We start from the raw sequence: 20,121 nt of genomic DNA on the forward strand, positions 1-20,121 counted from the left end.
AGCGGAAAAAAAAATTTTTTTTTGGTTATGGTTTGGAAGTGGGTGACGTATTATTGAGTATATATAGGCGGGATAAAATTGTATAGTAGATTACGGTAAAAAGGAGAAGGTGAATACAAAGTGAAACTACTGGCAAAAACTGAAACAGAATATAAGACGACAGAAAAGATTTCGAAATGCAACAGTGACAATAACAAACGTAATTGTTGGGTTCAAATTAATGATATGAATTAATAGAGGGAAACATTCCACATTGGAAAAATATATCTAAAAACAAAGATGATGTGACTTACCAAACGAAAGCGCTGGCACGTCGATAGACACACAAACAAACAAAAACATACACACAAAATTCTAGCTTTCGCAACGAACGGTTGCTTCGTCAGGAAAGAGGGAAGGAGAGGGAAAGACGAAAGGATTTGGGTTTTAAGGGAGAGGGTAAGGAGTCATTCCAATCCCGGGAGCGGATAGACTTACCTTAGGGGGAAAAAAGGACAGGTATACACTCGCAAGGATTGAGAGGCAAGGCTGGAAGTCAGAAATTCCTGGAAGGTTTACTGCCCTACACTCGTACTCTCTGCTGGAAGTATCACTTTGCCACGAAGAAAAATGATCCTAATCCTACTCCTAATGATCCAACTCCCCAAGACACTATCCAAATTGAACCCTGCATGGAACAGTTCCGTCCTCCGTCACAGCGGGACCCACCTCCTCTTCATCAAAATCACCCTCTCCAAACCTTCCAGGAATTTCTGACTTATGGCCTTGCCTCTCAATCCTTCTTAAAAAACCTTAATCCTACTCCCAACATCACCACTGCTGAAGCCCAGGCTATCCGTGATCTGAAGGCTGACCGGTCCATCGTCATCCTTCCGGCGGACAAGGGTTACACGACGGTGGTACTTGATCGTCGGGAATATGTGGCTGAGGGACTGCGTCAGCTTTCAGACAACACCACATACAAAGTTTGCCAAGGTAAGCCCATTCCTGATGTCCAGGCGGAGCTTCAAGGAATCCTCAGAACCTTAGGCCCCCTACAAAACATTTCACCTGACTCCATCAACCTCCTGACCCCACCGACACCCCGCACCCCTACCTTCTACCTTCTTCCTAAAATTCACAAACCCAAACATCCCGGTCGCCCCATTGTAGCTGGTTACCAAGCCCCCACAGAACGTATCTCTGCCTACGTAGATCAACACCTTCAACCCATTACATGCAGTCTCCCATCCTTCATCAAAGACACCAACCACTTTCTCGAACGCCTCGAATCCTTACCCAATCTGTTACCCCCGGAAACCATCCTTGTAACCATTGATGCCACTTCCTTATACACAAATATCCCGCACGTCCAGGGCCTCACTGCGATGGAGCACTTCCTTTCACGCCGATCACCTGCTACCCTACCTAAAACCTCTTTCCTCATTACCTTAGCCAGCTTAATCCTGACCCACAAATTCTTCACTTTTGAAGGCCAGACATACCACAATTAAAAGGGAACAGCCATGGGCACCAGGATGGCCCCCTCGTACGCCAACCTACTCATGGGTCGCTTAGAGGAAGCCCTCTTGGTTACCCAAGCCTGCCAACCCAAAGTTTGGTACAGATTTATTGATTACATCTTCATGATCTGGACTCACATTGAAGAAGAACTCCAGATTTTCCTCTCCGACCTCAACTCATTTGGTTCCATCAGATTCACCTGGTCCTACTCCAAATCCCATGCCACTTTCCTTGACGTTGACCTCCACCTGTCCAATGGCCAGCTTCACACGTCCGTCCACATCAAACCCACCAACAAGCAACAGTACCTCCATTATGACAGCTGCCACCCATTCCACATCAAACGGTCCCATCCCTACAGCCTAGGTCTTCGTGGCAAACGAATCTGCTACAGTCCGGGATCCCTGAACCATTACACCCACAACCTGACAACAGCTTTCGCATCCTGCAACTACCCTCCCAACCTGGTATAGAAGCAAATAACCAGAGCCACTTCCTCATCCTCTCAAACCCAGAACCTCCCACAGAAGAAACACAAAAGTGCCCCACTTGTGACAGGATACTTTCCGGGACTGGATCAGACTCTGAATGGGGCTCTCCAGCAGGGATACGACTTCCTCAAATCTTGCCCTGAAATGAGATCCATCCTTCATGAAATCCTCCCCACTCCACCAAGAGTGTCTATCTGCCGTCCACCTAACCTTCGTAACCTGTTAGTTCATCCCTATGAAATCCCCAAACCACCTTCCCTACCCTCTGGCTCCTATCCTTGTAACCGCCCCCGGTGTAAAACCTGTCCCATGCACCCTCCCACCACCACCTACTCCAGTCCTGTAACCCGGAAGGTGTACACGATCAAAGGCAGAGCCATGTGTGAAAGCACCCACGTGATTTACCAACTGACCTGCCTACACTGTAACGCATTCTATGTGGGATTGACCAGCAACCAACTGTCCATTCGCATGAATGGACACAGGCAGACAGTGTTTGTTGGTAATGAGGATCACCCTGTGGCTAAACATGCCTTGGTGCACGGCCAGCACATCTTGGCACAGTGTTACACCGTCCGGGTTATCTGGATACTTCCCACTAACACCAAACTATCCGAACTCCGGAGATGGGAACTTGCTCTTCAATATATCCTCTCTTCCCGTTATCCACCAGGCCTCAATCTCCGCTAATTTCAAGTTGCCGCCACTCATACCTCACCTGTCATTCAACACCATCTTTGCCTCTGCACTTCCGCCTCGACTGACATCTCTGCCCAAACTCCCTGTCTTTAAATATGTCTGCTTGTGTTTGTATATGTGTGGATGGATATGTGTGTGTGTGTGTGCGCGAGTGTATACCTGTCCTTTTTTCCCCCTAAGGTAAGTCTTTCCGCTCCCGGGATTGGAATGACTCCTTACCCTCTCCCTTAAAACCCACATCCTTTCGTCTTTCCCTCTCCTTCCCTCTTTCCTGATGAGGCAACAGTTTGTTGCGAAAGCTTGAATTTTGTGTGTATGTTTGCGCATCTGTCGACCTGCCAGCACTTTCATTTGGTAAGTCACATCATCACACACTTTTCAAAAATATGTTCATTTCGTAGTGCACATCTTTCTGTAGAGTCTGATGTGATAGAGAAAATGTAAGGCATGTTATTTGGTGTTAAGTGTGCCAAAGTGCAGTGCCACGCCTCTTACACAGCATTCTTCTATCACATGTCATTGTATTTCGCTCTATGAAATTCAAATGTATAATATTTTGTAATGGATACCATCAAACTATATTCAGAACAGTGGAAATTAAAATCTCCTGTGGTGTCTCTCCTGCTTCCAGTTGGACAGTTTGACATCCAGCCCCATCTTTCCTTTTTTTTAATTAATTAAAATTGGATGGGATTATTTTTAACCCAGAGAACAAGAACTCTTCAGAAAATTTGCACTCTTTATTGCCTATTAGCTAATAACTTCCTTTTTTTGTGTATCATAAAATTAAATATAGGATATATGAAACCAATAATGACAAGTGACAAGCAAGACTGTACACATTTCTTCAATCCTGAAGTCCTAGCATATTTTTTTCTCTCTAACCTTGCTACAACTTTACATGGCGTGCTTTTTTTTCTGCGAAAGAATCTATTACCTCATCAAATGTTTTTGTACATGAAAAACCGAAATGTCGCTGTCAAATACTGAAAAAGCTGTTAATACAAACAGTACCCAAGACTGGTGAGGTCTCTCAATCTGATTATGTGTATTCTGTCACTGTCTGCTAGATAAAACGAAATAGGCCTGTCTAATATTGTAGCAATTGTAAGACATACCAAATAAACAAGACTGTTTTGGCACAAACGGTCACTTTGTTTTTTAACACGACAGAATATAATTCATGAAATACCAATGTCAAATGCTTATTATGCCTACTACAAGCAAATATCTTTACATACGGAAATAGTTTCACATTTTATTCATATGCTCCAGCTTCTCAAGTATGAGATGCGGTGCAAAACATAGTAGTAGTAGTAGTAGTAGTAGTAGTAGTAGTATGAAATTTTTATATTAATTTGGAATCTTCATATTCTTCCACAATTTGATGTCCCTGTTTCTTCTCCTTCCTCGTTCTAACAAACAATCTTGTCGTCACTTATTCTGTAACTACTCCTGCCAGTGTCAAAACTTATTCTCCGGTTACCTTCACTAACCCTGCCACGATCAACAGCTTAGTAATCCTGCATTTGTTGTCAAGTTAGGTGTTATTATGTGTTAGTACAACGTGTTTTCCGCGCTACTCGCAGAATAGAACTTAGGTGGAGGGACTGTACAATTGGCCATTACTAGTGTAGCGATCTGGCCAAACATTTTCTATCAAATTTTCATTTTTTAGATACACCAAGAAGATTACATATTATCTTTTTTACCTGTTATTCCTGTTAGTCGTTTATTTCAGTCTGGTAGTCTGAATCTATGGATTTTGCTGGTAATTATAACAACGCTGATCATTTGCAAACCCAGTCAACCACATAAACAGCAATTGGCATTCACCCGTTCGGCTTTATTGCACTTAGCTCGTATAGCCCCATCCCATTCTGTTTGCAGGAAATTTACTTTCGAGATATGACAGGGATTTCCTGGGCAGAGACACAATGTGCACTATGCACACATTCGAAAATCAATGATTCATTCAGCAATAGAATATGTTCAAAAACCAACAGGGATGTGTTTCAAAATCTATGAATAATCAATAGACCAAATTGCGCTGAATACTAGGCACTTTGTGAAACAACGTTTTTTCCCCCTCAAGAATATGAATCTGGCTTACCCCATGCTTTTGGGCTACCTCCCCAGGACTAATAATGGAGCCACTGTCAAAGATTTTTTATATTCTCTTTCAAGTGGGTATACCTCCCTTGGAACTAACTTCAGGTTATGTGATCTTTTCGCTCCTTATCATCTCAGGGATAATTTTCTGCAGTTTGTCCTCATTTAGCCAAGTCACCTTGTATCTATCTCTATTGTTTGCTGCGCAACCCTGTTTTTTCACACTGAAAGTCCATTTCTCATTGCCCTAAGTCACAATGTTTTGAATAAAATGGCAGAGACGAGTATTGTGCTTTTTTAAATATTTTTTTAAAGAAAATGTATGTAGTTGTCCAGGTAACCTGATCAACCACGAAGGTCATAGAGAGATTGCACGTTATCTCAAGAATGTTTACAACTGAATAAGTAAACTGAAATGTGGTATAGGTTTAGTGAGTTTCAGAAAGTATGATGGATAAAATTTGTGGTATGGTGACTGCAAAGCATCACATTTAGATTGTTAAGCATGTCAAATGGTTCAAATGGCTCTGAGCACTATGGGACTCAACTGCTGAGGTCATTAGGCCCCTAGAACTTAGAACTAGTTAAACCTAACTAACCTAAGGACATCACAAACATCCATGCCCGAGGCAGGATTCGAACCTGCGACCGTAGCGGTCTCACGGTTCCAGGCTGCAGCGCCTTTAACCGCACGGCCACTTCGGCCGGCTGTTAAGCATGTCATATGAATGGGAATATGAATATTCAGAATTAAGTTCAACGTATGTGGAAATTAGGGCTGTCCTTAATGCCTTCTTTACTACACCAATCAATAGTATTTAAAAATGGCATTTCAAAACAGTGTTTGGAAAAGTTGAAGGACAAACTGAAAGGCTTCTAATCTTGTTATGTGACTTGACGAAATGTTGATCCACCAACACAACCAGATCACAAGACCCCAGTATAAAATTTTGATTGAAAATAACGAGTACATCACAACAGGAAAAGTGATAGTCACTGCACTGTTATTACACAATACTACTGTGCCACTGGCATAATGGTTTGAAGCAGATGTGACCAAGATTAGAAATTGACCAGAAAATTGGTAATCCCTAGACAAATAAGCTAAATCAGTTTCTTTCAAGTAACTTCTCTTATAATTAAATCAGAATATTTGGACTCGAGGACGTCAACTCTGTTTAGCACTTAAGGCTCATATTAAACAGGTCTTTAAGTTCTCCAGTATATAGGGTGAGTCACTAACTATTGCCACCTAGAATAACTCCAAAAGTATGACAGTAACTGAAAAGTTTGTGGGACAAATGTTGCATGGGACAACGAGGGTCATAATATGATGGGTTTTTGTTGCTAGGTGGGGTCGGTTTAGAGATATGAAGGTCAACTTTGTCTTTTTAAATGGGATGCTATAGTTTGTTACTTATTTTCTGATAGCGGCTGTCGAGACAAATCTAATGATGTGTAACAGTAAGGTCTTTGAAGACCAATGAAGGTCACAAAGGTGGCAATAACGTCCATTTACAGAAGGTGTTCGAAGTAATGACCATTGGTATCAATGCAGTGGTATTCCTTATCACATCGGCACTTATCGAAGCACATGCTCTGACAATTCTATCTCGTGTATTGTACCACTGACATGTAAACACTGTTTGACAGTTTCGCAATACAACACCAATAGGAATGGTAAGACTACTGTCGTAGAATCAAGCGAATATGCTTCTCATTTATGGAGAATGCCAACAAAATTAAGTATGACCTAGAGACTTATATGCTGAAAGATATCCTCAATGTTCTCACCCTACACGATGTACATTTAAATGTGTGTATGGTAAATTGAGAACAACTGGATCTTTAACACATCAGAAACATACCAGTCCAAGGAATGTTACAAACATGGAAATGGAAACTGATACTCTTGTCACTTTGGTTCGAGATCCTTCTGTTAGTTCGCATCAAATTGCAAGGGAATCTGGCACGAGCCAGCGAAGTGTTTTACGTGTTCTGCATCGCCATAAATATTATACTTACCATATCAGACTTCACCCAGAATTAACTGGTACAATGCGTCGCATTGAATTCTGCTGATGGGCTCAACTTCAGATTCAGAGGGATGACACATTCATTAGTTTGATTTCATTTACTGGCGAGGCTACATTTAAGAACCATGGAAATGTTAATTTGCATAACATGTATTATTGGGCAACTCAAAATCGATGTTGACTGCAGAAAGTTGCACACCATAAACCGCGGCCAGTGAATGTATGGTGTGGGATTCTGGAGGATAGAATTATAGACCCCTATTTCATTGAAGGAAATCTTAATGGTAGGAAGTACACCACATTCCTGCAAGAAACATTAGATCTGTTATTGGAAGAAATACCTTTAGAAACAAGGAACAGAATGTGGTCTCAACATGATGGGTGTCCGGCACATTTTCACTGATGGGTAGAAATCAGCTGCAGAGACAATTCCCAAATCGTTGGATTGGAAGTGGAGGAGATGTGTCATGGCCAGATCGTTCGCCAGACTTGGCGCCTCTGGATTTTTTCTTGTGGTAATTCATAACAGACATTGTTTATAAAGACATTCCAACTATGCCTGAAGATATGATAAGGAATACCACTCAGTCCATGATAAGAAGATTGCAGCACTGCACTGATACCAATGGTCATCACTTCGAACACTTTCTGTAAATGTGCATTCATGCCACCTTTGTGACCTTCGTTGATCTTCAAATAACTTACTGTTAATGATTGGATTTGTCTCAATAACCACTATGTGACTTACCGAACGAAAGCGCTGGCAGGTCGATAGACACACAAACAAACACAAACACACACACAAAATTCAAGCTTTCGCAACAAACTGTTGCCTCATCAGGAAAGAGGGAAGGAGAGGGAAAGACGAAAGGATGTGGGTTTTATGGGAGAGGGTAAGGAGTCATTCCAATCCCGGGAGCGGAAAGACTTACCTTAGGGGGAAAAAAGGACGGGTATACACTCGCACACACACACATATCCATCCACACATATACAGACACAAGCAGACATCTCACAAGCAGACATATTTGAAGACAAAGAGTTTGGGCAGAGATGTCAGTCAAGGCAGAAGTGAAGAGGCAAAGATGATGTTGAATGACAGGTGAGGTATGAGTGGCGGCAACTTGAAATTAGCGGAGACTGAGGCCTGGTGGATAACGGGAAGAGAGGATATATTGAAGAGCAAGTTCCCATCTCCGGAGTTCGGATAGGTTGGTGTTGGTGGGAAGTATCCAGATAACCCGGACGGTGTAACACTGTGCCAAGATGTGTTGGCCGTGCACCAAGGCATGTTTAGCCACAGGGTGATCCTCATTACCAACAAACACTGTCTGCCTGTGTCCATTCATGCGAATGGACAGTTTGTTGCTGGTCATTCCCACATAGAATGCATCACGGTGTAGGCAGGTCAGTTGGTAAATCACGTGGGTGCTTTCACATGTGGCTCTGCCTTTGATTGTGTACACCTTCCGGGTTACAGGACTGGAGTAGGTGGTGGTGGGAGGGTGCATGGGACAGGTTTTACACCGGGGGCAGTTACAAGGATAGGAGCCAGAGGGTAGGGAAGGTGGTTTGGGGATTTCATAGGGATGAACTAACAGGTTACGAAGGTTAGGTGGACGGCGGAAAGACACTCTTGGTGGAGTGGGGAGGATTTCATGAAGGATGGATCTCATTTCAGGGCAGGATTTGAGGAAGTCGTATCCCTGCTGGAGAGCCACATTCAGAGTCTGGTCCAGTCCCGGAAAGTATCCTGTCACAAGTGGGACACTTTTGTGGTTCTTCTGTGGGGGATTCTGGGTTCGAGGGGATGAGGAAGTGGCTCTGGTTATTTGCTTCTGTACCAGGTCGGGAGGGTAGTTGCGAGATGCGAAAGCTGTTGTCAGGTTGTGGGTGTAATGGTTCAGGGATCCCGGACTGTAGCAGATTCGTTTGCCACGAAGACCTAGGCTGTAGGGATGGGACCGTTTGATGTGGAATGGGTGGCAGCTGTCATAATGGAGGTACTGTTGCTTGTTGGTGGGTTTGATGTGGACGGACGTGTGAAGCTGGCCATTGGACAAGTGGAGGTCAACGTCAAGGAAAGTGGCATGGGATTTGGAGTAGGACCAGGTGAATCTGATGGAACCAAAGGAGTTGAGGTTGGAGAGGAAATTCTGGAGTTCTTCTTCACTGTGAGTCCAGATCATGAAGGTGTCATCAATAAATCTGTACCAAACTTTGGGTTGGCAGGCCTGGGTAACCAAGAAGGCTCCCTCTAAGCGACCCATGAATAGGTTGGCGTACGAGGGGGCCATCCTGGTACCCATGGCTGTTCCCTTCAATTGTTGGTATGTCTGGCCTTCAAAAGTGAAGAATTTGTGGGTCAGGATTAAGCTGGCTAAGGTGATGAGGAAAGAGGTTTTAGGTAGGGTGGCAGGTGATCGGCGTGAAAGGACCACGACCGTGGTACTTGATCGTCGGGAGTATGTGGCTGAGGGACTGCGTCAGCTTTCAGACAACACCACATACAAAGTTTGCCAAGGTAACCCCATTCCCAATGTCCAGGCGGAGCTTCAAGGAATCCTCAGAACCTTAGGCCCCCTGCAAAACCTTTCACCTGATTCCATCAACCTCCTGACCCCACCGACACCCCGCACCCCTACCTTCTACCTAAAATCCACAAACCCAATCATCCCGGCCGCCCCATTGTAGCTGGTTACCAAGCCCCCACAGAACGTATCTCTGCCTACGTATATCAACACCTTCAACCCATTACATGCAGTCTCCCATCCTTCATCAAAGACACCAACCACTTTCTCGAACGCCTCGAATCCTTACCCAATCTGTTACCCCCGGAAACCATCCTTGTAACCATTGATGCCACTTCCTTATACACAAATATTCCGCACGTCCAGGGCCTCGCTGCGATGGAGCATTTCCTTTCACGCCGATGACCTGCCACCCTACCTAAAACCTCTTTCCTCATCACCTTAGCCAGCTTCATCCTGACCCACAACTTCTTCACTTTTGAAGGCCAGACATACCAACAATTAAAGGGAACAGCCCTGGGTACCAGGATGGCCCCCTCGTACGCCAAACTATTCATGGGTCGCTTAGAGGAAGCCCTCTTGGTTACCCAGGCCTGCCAACCCAAAGTTTGGTACAGATTTATTGATGACATCTTCATGATCTGGACTCACAGTGAAGAAGAACTCCAGATTTTCCTCTCCAACCTCAACTCCTTTGGTTCCATCAGATTCACCTGGTCCTACTCCAAATCCCATGCCACTTTCCTTCACGTTGACCACCTGTCCAATGGCCAGCTTCACACGTCCGTCCACATCAAACCCACCAACAAGCAACAGTACCTCTATTATGACAGCTGCCACCCATTCCACATCAAACGGTCCCTTCCCTACAGCCTAGGTCTTCGTGGCAAACGAATCTGCTACAGTCCGGAATCCCTGAACCATTACACCCACAACCTGACAACAGCTTTCGCATCTCGCAACTACCCTCCCGACCTGGTACGGAAGCAAATAACCAGAGCCACCTCCTCATCCCCTCGAACCCAGAATCCCCCACAGAAGAACCACAAAAGTGCCCCACTTGTGACAGGATACTTTCCGGGACTGGACCAGACTCTGAATGTGGCTCTCCAGCAGGGATACGACTTCCTCAAATCCTGCCCTGAAATGAGATCCATCCTTCACGAAATCCTCCCCACTCCACCAAGAGTGTCTTTCCGCCGTCCACCTAACCTTCGTAACCTGTTAGTTCATCCCTATGAAATCCCCAAACCACCTTCCCTACCCTCTGGCTCCTATCCTTGTAACCGCCCCCGGTGTAAAACCTGTCCCATGCACCCTCCCACCACCACCTACTCCAGTCCTGTAACCCGGAAGGTGTACACGATCAAAGGCAGAGCCATGTGTGAAAGCACCCACGTAATTTACCAACTGACCTACCTACACTGTAATGCGTTCTATGTGGGAATGACCAGCAACAAACTGTCCATTCGCATGAATGGACACAGGCAGACAGTGTTTGTTGGTAATGAGGATCACCCTGTGGCTAAACATGCCTTGGTGCACGGCCAGCACATCTTGGCACAGTGTTACACCGTCCGGGTTATCTGGATACTTCCCACCAACACCAACCTATCCGAACTCCGGAGATGGGAACTTGCTCTTCAATATATCCTCTCTTCCCGTTACCCACCAGGCCTCAATCTCCGCTAATTTCAAGTTGCCGCCACTCATACCTCACCTGTCATTCAACATCATCTTTGCCTCTTCACTTCTGCCTCGACTGACATCTCTGCCCAAACTCTTTGTCTTTAAATATGTCTGCTTGTGTCTGTATATGTGTGGATAGATATGTGTGTGTGTGTGTGCGCGAGTGTATACCCGTCCTTTTTCCCCTCTAAGGTAAGTCTTTCCACTCCCGGGATTGGAATGACTCCTTACCCTCTCCCTTAAAACCCACATCCTTTCGTCTTTCCCTCTCCTTCCCTCTTTCCTAATGAGGCAACAGTTTGTTGCGAAAGCTTGAATTTTGTGTGTGTGTTTGTGTGTCTATCGACCTGCCAGCGCTTTCGGGGAAATAAAAAGAGCAGTTTAGTAATGCAAGAGGAAAAGCAGCGGCCTTTTTTTAAAGTACGTTGTTTATTCTAATGATATATAGTAACCTTGCAGTAATTCATAGATAAAGGCAGTTCAATAAAGAATGATCATAATTTTTTTACGGTCTTAATCTCTCACACAAGAATTTAATCTTGTGATATTTTATTATTTAATATGTACCAAACACACTGTGCTAATTTCATTGTTGGCACTCCTGGTTCTTAGCTGTGAGAGGCTGGCAGGCTGAGCCAGTTGAGTACCATCGTATTGTATATCTTCCTTTCATATGATAGTACACCCTTTAAAGGTTAAATGTTTGAAAGGTAAATTTCTGACAACGGAGGGTAACATTGCATACCCTACAAGAAAAGGAAAATATTTTGCTGCTAAATCCAATGATATGGCACAAATTTATCTTTGGTGCCATGAGATACCTTTACTAGTCGGAACATTGAGATGATCATAGCCAAAGGTTGTAGTTAAAGAAAAAGGAGCTTGGAAACACTAGCTATGGAGGAAAATAATAGTTATGATTGGATGTCGTAATTTTAAAACACTCAGGCTCGAATTATGTATGTTGTAATTTGGAAACAACAGTGTCCTTCTGGTACACAATCATTGCGTCACCAAACTGTCTACCTACAATTAATTCAACAGGCTGAAAAGTACATAAAAATATTTTTAATTAGTGGAGTATGGTATTAACTATAGCTCCACTAAATAAAACAAAGCATTTTAAGCATCTAATTATTGTTGTGATGTTTAAAGCTTTCCCGGCGTGCTGATTGTTCCATAAAAACACGGGAGAACTGCCGGATATCAGTAACGTTCTGCCACGATATTTCGGCGCAGAGTCTTCTGGCCATCTTCAGGTGAATGCCACTGTAGTAGTACTGGCGAGTACGTGCTGAGCTCCGCTATTTAAAGCCTTCTGAGGTGACATTGCGCATGCGCTGCTCAGCATGCGCGTTCATAGCGGCTCCGTGCGCTGCGCCTTGCGCCCTCCACTGTGAAAGCCTGGCGTATCGGTATCAGGTAGATTTCCATCTTTATGCAGATAACTACGTCGACTACGAAGTTTCTCTATAACAGGATTCCAAGCAGAGTTTAGCTGATAACCGCTATCTCGATTGATGAGAGTCTCGTTGTCAGACAATCTAATTTCCACAGATTCATTGATAATCGAGCTCCAAAAGTTTGATGTATGGGCCAAAATTTTTGTGTCGTCGTAATTCATGGAATGGTCTGTGGAAATACAATGTTCGGCGATTGCGGACTTGGTGGGTTGGAGAAGGCGAGTATGCCATTGGTGTTCCACAATGCGTTCCTGCACAGTTCGTGTCGTTTGCCCTATATATGATTTGCCGCATTCACACGGAATTTTGTAAACACCTGGTTCACGCAGGCTCAGGTCGTCTTTAACGGATCCCACCAGTGATGAAATTTTGGAAGGAGGACGAAAGATGACTCTCACTTGATACTTTCTCAATATTCTGCCTATCTGTGAGGAAATATTCCCAATAAATGGTAGATAAACAGTCGACCTGAAAGCCTCTTCCTCTTCCTTGTTCTGTCGTTTGTAGGTCTTCATCACTCTGTTCAATTGCCTAGGTGAAAAGCCATTCTTCAGAAATACTTTTTGCAGGTGTTCCAGTTCCGCTTGAAGACTGTTGGCGTCAGAGATAGTATGGGCACGGTGGACCAAGGTTTTGAGAACGCCCATTGTTTGTGCTGGATGGTGGCAACTAGCAGCTTTTAGATATAGGTCTGTATGAGTGGGCTTTCTGTACACCGAGTGACCAAGTGTGCCATCACTCTTGCGTCGCACCAAGAAGTCTAAAAATGGCAACCATCTTTCTCTATCTCCATGGTAAACTTTATGTTTTCATATATGGAGTTCATGTGACGTAAAAATTCTTGGAGACGGTCCAGACCATCAGGCCACACTATAAAAGTGTCGTCAACGTACCGCCAAAATACTGTCGGTTTAAAAGTGGCAGAGTCGAGTGCTCTCTCCTCAAAATCCTCCATAAAAAGATTGGCCACCAGGGGAGACAAAGGACTCCCCATGGCGACACCATCAGATTGTTCGTAAAATTCGTTGTTAAATATAAAATATGTAGAGGAGAGAGTGTGCTCAAACTACGCTGTAATGTCTGCACCAAACATATTGCCAGTGAGGTGTAGTGAGTCCACCAGAGGCACCTTTGTGAACAGTGAACGAACATTTAATTTTATTTCACCATAAAATTACGCCAACAAAATATGCACGCAGAAACTCAAACAGGAAGAGGAACAAGAGTGAGTTGAACATCGTTTTCATATTTTTCAAAATATTAGAAAAATGAAATTCCCATAGTTAGTGGAATATACACAAGAGGCAAATTTTCGGCATTTCAATTAAGTCTTTGATGTAGAGTCGTTAAGATCTGCTACACTGTCTACCACAACAACAAAGGTGACATGCGATGAACAACATCCAGCTTTGCAATTCTGCTTTCATTTCAACAAACCTTCAGCTGAGGCCCATATGATGTTACAGGAGGCCGATGAAGAGTCTGTTCTTCCTCGTAGCATGGCTGGAAGATGGTTTAATATGTTTGCAGAGAGTAGACAATCAGTTTCAAAAGGAGGAGGACCCAGCACTCCAGTTACTGCTCTTACACAAGAGAACATTAGCATTGCTGGTGCCATTGTGAGAGAGGATTGGCGAATAGCTTTATGAACACTTTCTGAAATACAGAAAATTTCACTGGGTGCCATCTACAACTTGGTGACAGAAAGTTTACACAAGATGTGTTTGTGTGCAGTGGGTTCCAAGAATGTCGATTCTCGAATGAAAGAACATTCGTGTGCACTTCAGAATGGAGTTAAAATTGATGTTAGACAGAGATCCACAGTTTCTTTCAAAGGCAAACACTGCTGATGAAACTAGGCTATGTCATTTTGATCCTGAGAGCAAAGAGCGAAGTTCAGTGCGGAAATTTCCATCATGAAGACCCAATAAAGCAAAAGTTGTTGCTTTTGCTGGGAAAGTTTTGGCCATCTCAGTGTTTTATGTTCATGGAATAGTTTACCAGCATGTTCTATCTGTACACACATCAACAACTTTACAATATGACACAGATATCCTGAAAAAGTTTGTAAGTCCACATTAGATGAAAAAGGCTATATATCCACGATACAGGCTGAATGCTGTGCAACAGTAATGAACAACCAACCACATACCACGTGTACCGGTATGAAATGCGCGTTTTTTTTTTTTTTTTTTTTTTTTTTGTGAAAATGAAACACAAATTTTGAATTTGAAAGTAAAAACATTTTATTCAAATTACTGACCATTGCTTTCTATACATTTTAACCATCTTTCTGGCAATTTGTGGACACCACGCCAATAGAAATGTTCGTCTTTTGAAGCAAACCAATCAGATACCCAATTTTCGATTTCTTCGTAGGAATCGAAGTGTACCTCAGCCAGTTCGTGTCCCATTGATGAAAACAAATGGTAGTCCGAAGGGACCAAGTCCGGTGAATACGGCGGGTGGCGTAGCAGCTCCCAGCCAAGTGTTTTGATTGTATCCTGAACCAGTTTTGCTTTGTGTGCAGGTGCATTGTCGTGTAAAAAAATTACTTTGCCATGTCTTCTGGCCCGTTCTGGTCTTTTTTCGATCAATGCATAATTCAAATTGATCATTTGTTGTCTGTAGCAATTAGTACTCACAGTTTCACTGGGTTTTAGGAGTTCATGATACACCACACCTTTCTGATCCCACCAAACACAGAGCATTGTCTTCTTGCCGAATCGATCTCGTTTTGCAGTCGATGTTGATGGTTGTCCCGGATTTACCCACGATTTTTCCCATTTAGGATTCTTAAAATAAATCCATTTTTCATCACCAGTAACATTTCGATGAAAAATTGATTTTCTTTCATGTTTTTGAAGCAAAATTTGACAAATGGTTTTTCGGGTTTCCATCTGTCTTTCATTCAATTCATGTGGCACCCATTTTCCACAATTTTGAATCTTTCCCATAGCTTTCAAACGGTCAGAAATTGTTTGCTGTGCAACATTTAGCTTTGCTGCCGACTGCTTCTGACTCAAAGTATGATCATCCAATATTGCTTGCAATTTGGTGTCTTCGAACTTTTTTGGTGGCCTTCCATGTTCTTCATTTCTTACATCAAAATCATTATTTCTGAACCGTTGAAACCATCTTTTGCACGTTGCTTCTGATGCAGCATGATCACCATTTGCCTCGACAAGCATTCGATGCGACTCTGCAGCACTTTTTTTCAAACGAAAACAGAAGCTTAATGCTTTCCGCAAATCATCACTTTCTGGTACAAAATTCGACATTGTTAACATGATGAAAACATATGATGTTGTTTGTTCCATGACTTGATGTATACTAAATATCTTTGACAGATGTCATACCAACCAAACAAAAAAGATTAAGGCTCGGTCACAACAAACGTTCCCTATCGACACATTTGTATCTTAACGCTCATTTCATACTGGTACCCCTGGTACTACAAATATTGTTACCAATCTCTTGCAAAAACCAATGTGAAGTGCATACCTCAACCTCTCAATAGTCCAAATTTAGACCCTTGTGACTCTTATTTCCTGATCTGAAGAAATGCCTTTGTAAAAAAACATTTTCCATTGTCAGAAGCAGTAGTGAAGGCTGGACAGGAGATTCTGAAGGACCTATTTAAAAATGGTTTCCAGCACGTATTTGCAGACTGGCAGATATGCTGGGACAAGGGCTTCACAGTCGAAGGAGACTACTTTGAGAAGGATGTCAAAATTATGAGGACAAGTAAAGGTGCGATCATTCTTTACTGAGCAGCACTTGTAATCATCAATGAGCTTAGATTAGCACTAATCGTAATATGTTGTTAGTATAGTTCACAATGTTGCCTGCAGTGGCTGCTTCTGACTTACAATGTACAACATGGCTCATTCCACACTGCCAAAGGCTATCTTTCTCGAGGGGATTAATGGAATGAAATCTGTAAATAAATGAATGATGCAAAACAGGGTTCTGCATGAGGACAATACGCCAGCTCACACATCTGTTTTTGTGATGGACTTCAATACGGTTCCTCACTTACATTACTGTATTCACCATATCTGACTGAAATGTGATTCTGTTCTGTTTCTTTACATCAAAAAATAGTTTTGAGAAAAAACATTAGGCTCAGATGTAGATTATCTGTACCAAAAACTAATAATATGGAGAGCTAGATGTCAACTTCTTTTCTGATTTATAGAAAGGAATGGAATCCAATGGAATGAAATCTCTAAGTTCAGTGGAGAATATGTAGCTAAAAATAATCTTTGCTTGCAAGTAACTGTTATATAACACATACGTAACGAAGTTTATCAGGCACACTACTGTACTAAAGCTCACCTTCCCAGCAGGGCCCTCTTCTCGCTGAACTAGTTTGTGCAGCATCTTGTCTCTGCAGACGTTATGCACTTCTGCCGAGCACGCCGCAACCAGGTGTGGTAGTATTCCCTCTGGCCAGGACACAGCTATCACACACCGCCCGGTGGCCAGAAACACAGGACTGAGATGCAACAAGTCTTCTTTGATCTAGAAGACACAAAAAAGATTTTATCTCTAAGTTTTACCAGCATTATGAGTACTCCGTAAGATCTTAGCACAGGCCGAACGGACGACCGTGGTGCCGAAGGTCAGATCGCATGTCTGCGTCGCCACCTCCCTGGTAGTCCGAGGAGAGGCGAGGACAGTACTGTACTTTCCCGCTGGGAGCAGTGTGGGCTTCCTACTAGCAAATAGCTTGCGAGCAGCCGAGGTGGACACTTTCTCTTGGACCCGAATTTCTTGGATACAGCGTTCTTCCTTGTAGATGGGACAGTCGCGGGAGGACGCTGCATGGTCACCCCGACAGTTCACACAACGAGGAGACGGAGGTGGACAGTCACCCTCATGGGCATCCCTGCCACAAGTGACACATTTAGCCGCATTGGAACAAGACTGGCGAGTGTGATTAAAATGCTGACACTGGTAGCATCGCGTAGGTGTCGGGACATAGGGGCGAACAGAAATAACCTCGTAGCCCGCTTTGATACGCGACGGCAGCTGAACACTGTCAAAGGTCAAGAAAAGTGTCCGGGTTGGTACAAGGTCATTGTTGACCTTTTTCATGACCCTATGGACAGCCGTCACGCCCTGCTCAGCGAGGAAAGATTGAATCTCCTCGTCAGTCAAGCCGTCGAGGGATCTAGTATAGACCACACCACGAGACGAATTCAAAGTTCGGTGAGCCTCCACCCAGACAGGGAACGTGTACAGGAGTGTGGCCCGAAGCAGTTTTTGTGCCTGAAAGGCGCTCTCAGTTTCTAGTAACAAGGTACCATTATGCAACCTGGTACGCGACTTGACAGATCCGGCTATGGCATCTACGCCCTTCTGGATAACGAAAGGGTTGACAGAGGAAAAATCCTTGCTGTCCTCAGATCGAGAAACTACGAGGAACTGTGGGGCAGGCGGTAGTACTTTTGTCACTGGTGGCTGGTTAAGTTTCCGTTTATGGGCAGAAGTCGAGAGAGAAGAAGAAGAGAAATCCATTGCGGAGGAATCCCCCACGATTGCCAGCGTCTCCGATGGCGCGCTCCTTCCTTGTGGGGACCCTCTCAGAGGGCACTCCTGCCTTAGGTGAATGTTTACACCTCAGGTCACACCTCCCGAGAAACAGACGGAGGGACCAATCGGCATGGTCAGAAGGTATCAGCTCAGGCAATCACCCCTCCCCAGGCCTGGCCTATACCAGGGGGTATGTGCGTGCCTTACTTGTCTACCCAGGGCGGGGAATTACGCGTTACCCCGTCACCGGCTACGCGTGCGAACGCGTGGGTCGGCCTTCAGGCGCGCACAGGGAGGAAGGAAGAAGAGGAACAAGAAGAGAGAGAGGGAGAGAGAGGACAGACTGTCTCAAATGCCGAGGCGGAGACCAGAGAAGGCAAGGAGAAGAAGGCAATGAGAAGGCAAGGAGAAGAAGACAAGGGAAAGAGTAAGGAAGACAGTGAGATGGAGAAGAGCAAAGAGAGCAACCAACCAAAGGAAGGAAGAAACGAGAAGTGAAAAAGCAAAATGACCGCAAATAGAGGTCGTGGAACCGTCCGTCTCTGGACGCAGGCGGTAACTACCCCCTTGAGGGGGAGGGACTCCTTTTAGTCGCCTCTTACGACAGGCAGGAATACCTCGGGCCTATTCTAATCCCCGGACCCGCAGGGGGTGAACTAGGAGCCTGAGTGCTTAGTCTACTCCTACCGTGTCTAATGACAGTTGCACCTGCCACGTTGCTGGGTTGGAGGATACGCTGTCTACAAAAATAGAGCACTCACTGCTTCAATGTGGATGTTATACTGTTAATGGTAACAGAGAAAAGGGAGACAGTACTACTCACTCGTCACTCGTGATCTTCTGACAGAGAACTCTCTAGTTCTCGATTGGCTGAAGCAAGTTAAAGTCTCACGATTTTGGGCCACTGACAATGGCAGTCTAAAAACAGTGCCCGAGTGTAAGGTAGGCACAGGGAAGTGACTGTTCTCCTATGCTGAAGCAGTAAGCACACATATAGTGCTAGTACTGTGCAAGGAAAGTGCAGCTTGTTGTCCCTCGACTTCCACTCTTCCTTTGGTTGTCTGTGTGTTAGCCTGTGGCGGGCAGCACTTGCTTGCTCCACTCCGTGCACCCAACTGAGAACTTTTGTCAGATCACCAAGAAGCTAATAGTACTCTTCCTTGAAAAGCACAGTTGCACTGTTTGCCTGTATAAGCCAACTCCATACCCCTTTCCGAATTTTTTTTTTGTGGTCTTCAGTCCTGAGACTGGTTTGATGCAGCTCTCCATGCTACTCTATCCTGTGCAAGCTTCTTCATCTCCCAGTACTTACTGCAACCTACATCCTTCTGAATCTGCTTAGTGTATTCATCTCTTCATCTCCCATCTCCCTCTACGATTTATACCCTCCACGCTGCCCTCCAATGTTAAAGTTGTGATACCATGATGCCTCAGATCATGCCCTACCAACTGGTCCCGTCTTCTTGTCAAGTTGTGCCACAAACTCCTCTTCTCCCCTATTCTATTCAATATCTCCTCATTAGTTATGTGATCTACCCATCTAATCTTCAGCATTCTTCTGTAGCACCACAATTCAAAAGCTTCTATTTTCTTCTTGTCCAAACTATTTATCGTCCATGTTTCACTTCCATACATGGCTACACTCCATACGAATACTTTCAGAAACGACGTCCTGGCACTTAAATCAATACTCGATGCTAACAAATTTCTCTTCTTCAAAAACGCTTTCCTTGCGATTGCCAGTCTACATTTTATATCCTCTCTACTTCGACCATCATCAGTTATTTTGCTCCCCAAATAGCAAAACTCCTTTACTACTTTAAGTGTCATTTCCTAAACTAACTCCCTCAGCATCACCCGACTTAATTCGACTACATTCCATGATCCTCATTTTACTTTTGTTGATGTTCATCTTATATCCTCCTTTCAAGACACAGTCCATTCCGTTCAACTGCTCTTCCAAGTCCCTTGCTGTCTCTGACAGAATTACAATGTCATCGGTGAACCTCAAAGTTTTTATTTCTTCTCCATGGATTTTAATACCTACTCCGAATTT

The 20,121-nt window shown here is 44.0% G+C and overlaps 1 protein-coding gene across 2 annotated transcripts in view; it reads right to left on the reverse strand.

The window, feature by feature from the left end:
* Positions 1-20,121, reverse strand: part of LOC126210181 (uncharacterized) — a 178,254-nt gene that overhangs the window by 49,946 nt on the left and 108,187 nt on the right. For both annotated transcript variants that reach the window (XM_049939345.1, XM_049939346.1), the window contains exon 3: positions 16,866-17,051. In XM_049939345.1, the coding sequence (XP_049795302.1) occupies positions 16,866-17,051 (186 nt within the window). The remainder of the gene's footprint in view (positions 1-16,865; positions 17,052-20,121) is intronic.

This window comes from Schistocerca nitens, chromosome 10, assembly GCF_023898315.1.
Source record: "Schistocerca nitens isolate TAMUIC-IGC-003100 chromosome 10, iqSchNite1.1, whole genome shotgun sequence".
Lineage (NCBI taxonomy): Eukaryota > Metazoa > Arthropoda > Insecta > Orthoptera > Acrididae > Schistocerca > Schistocerca nitens.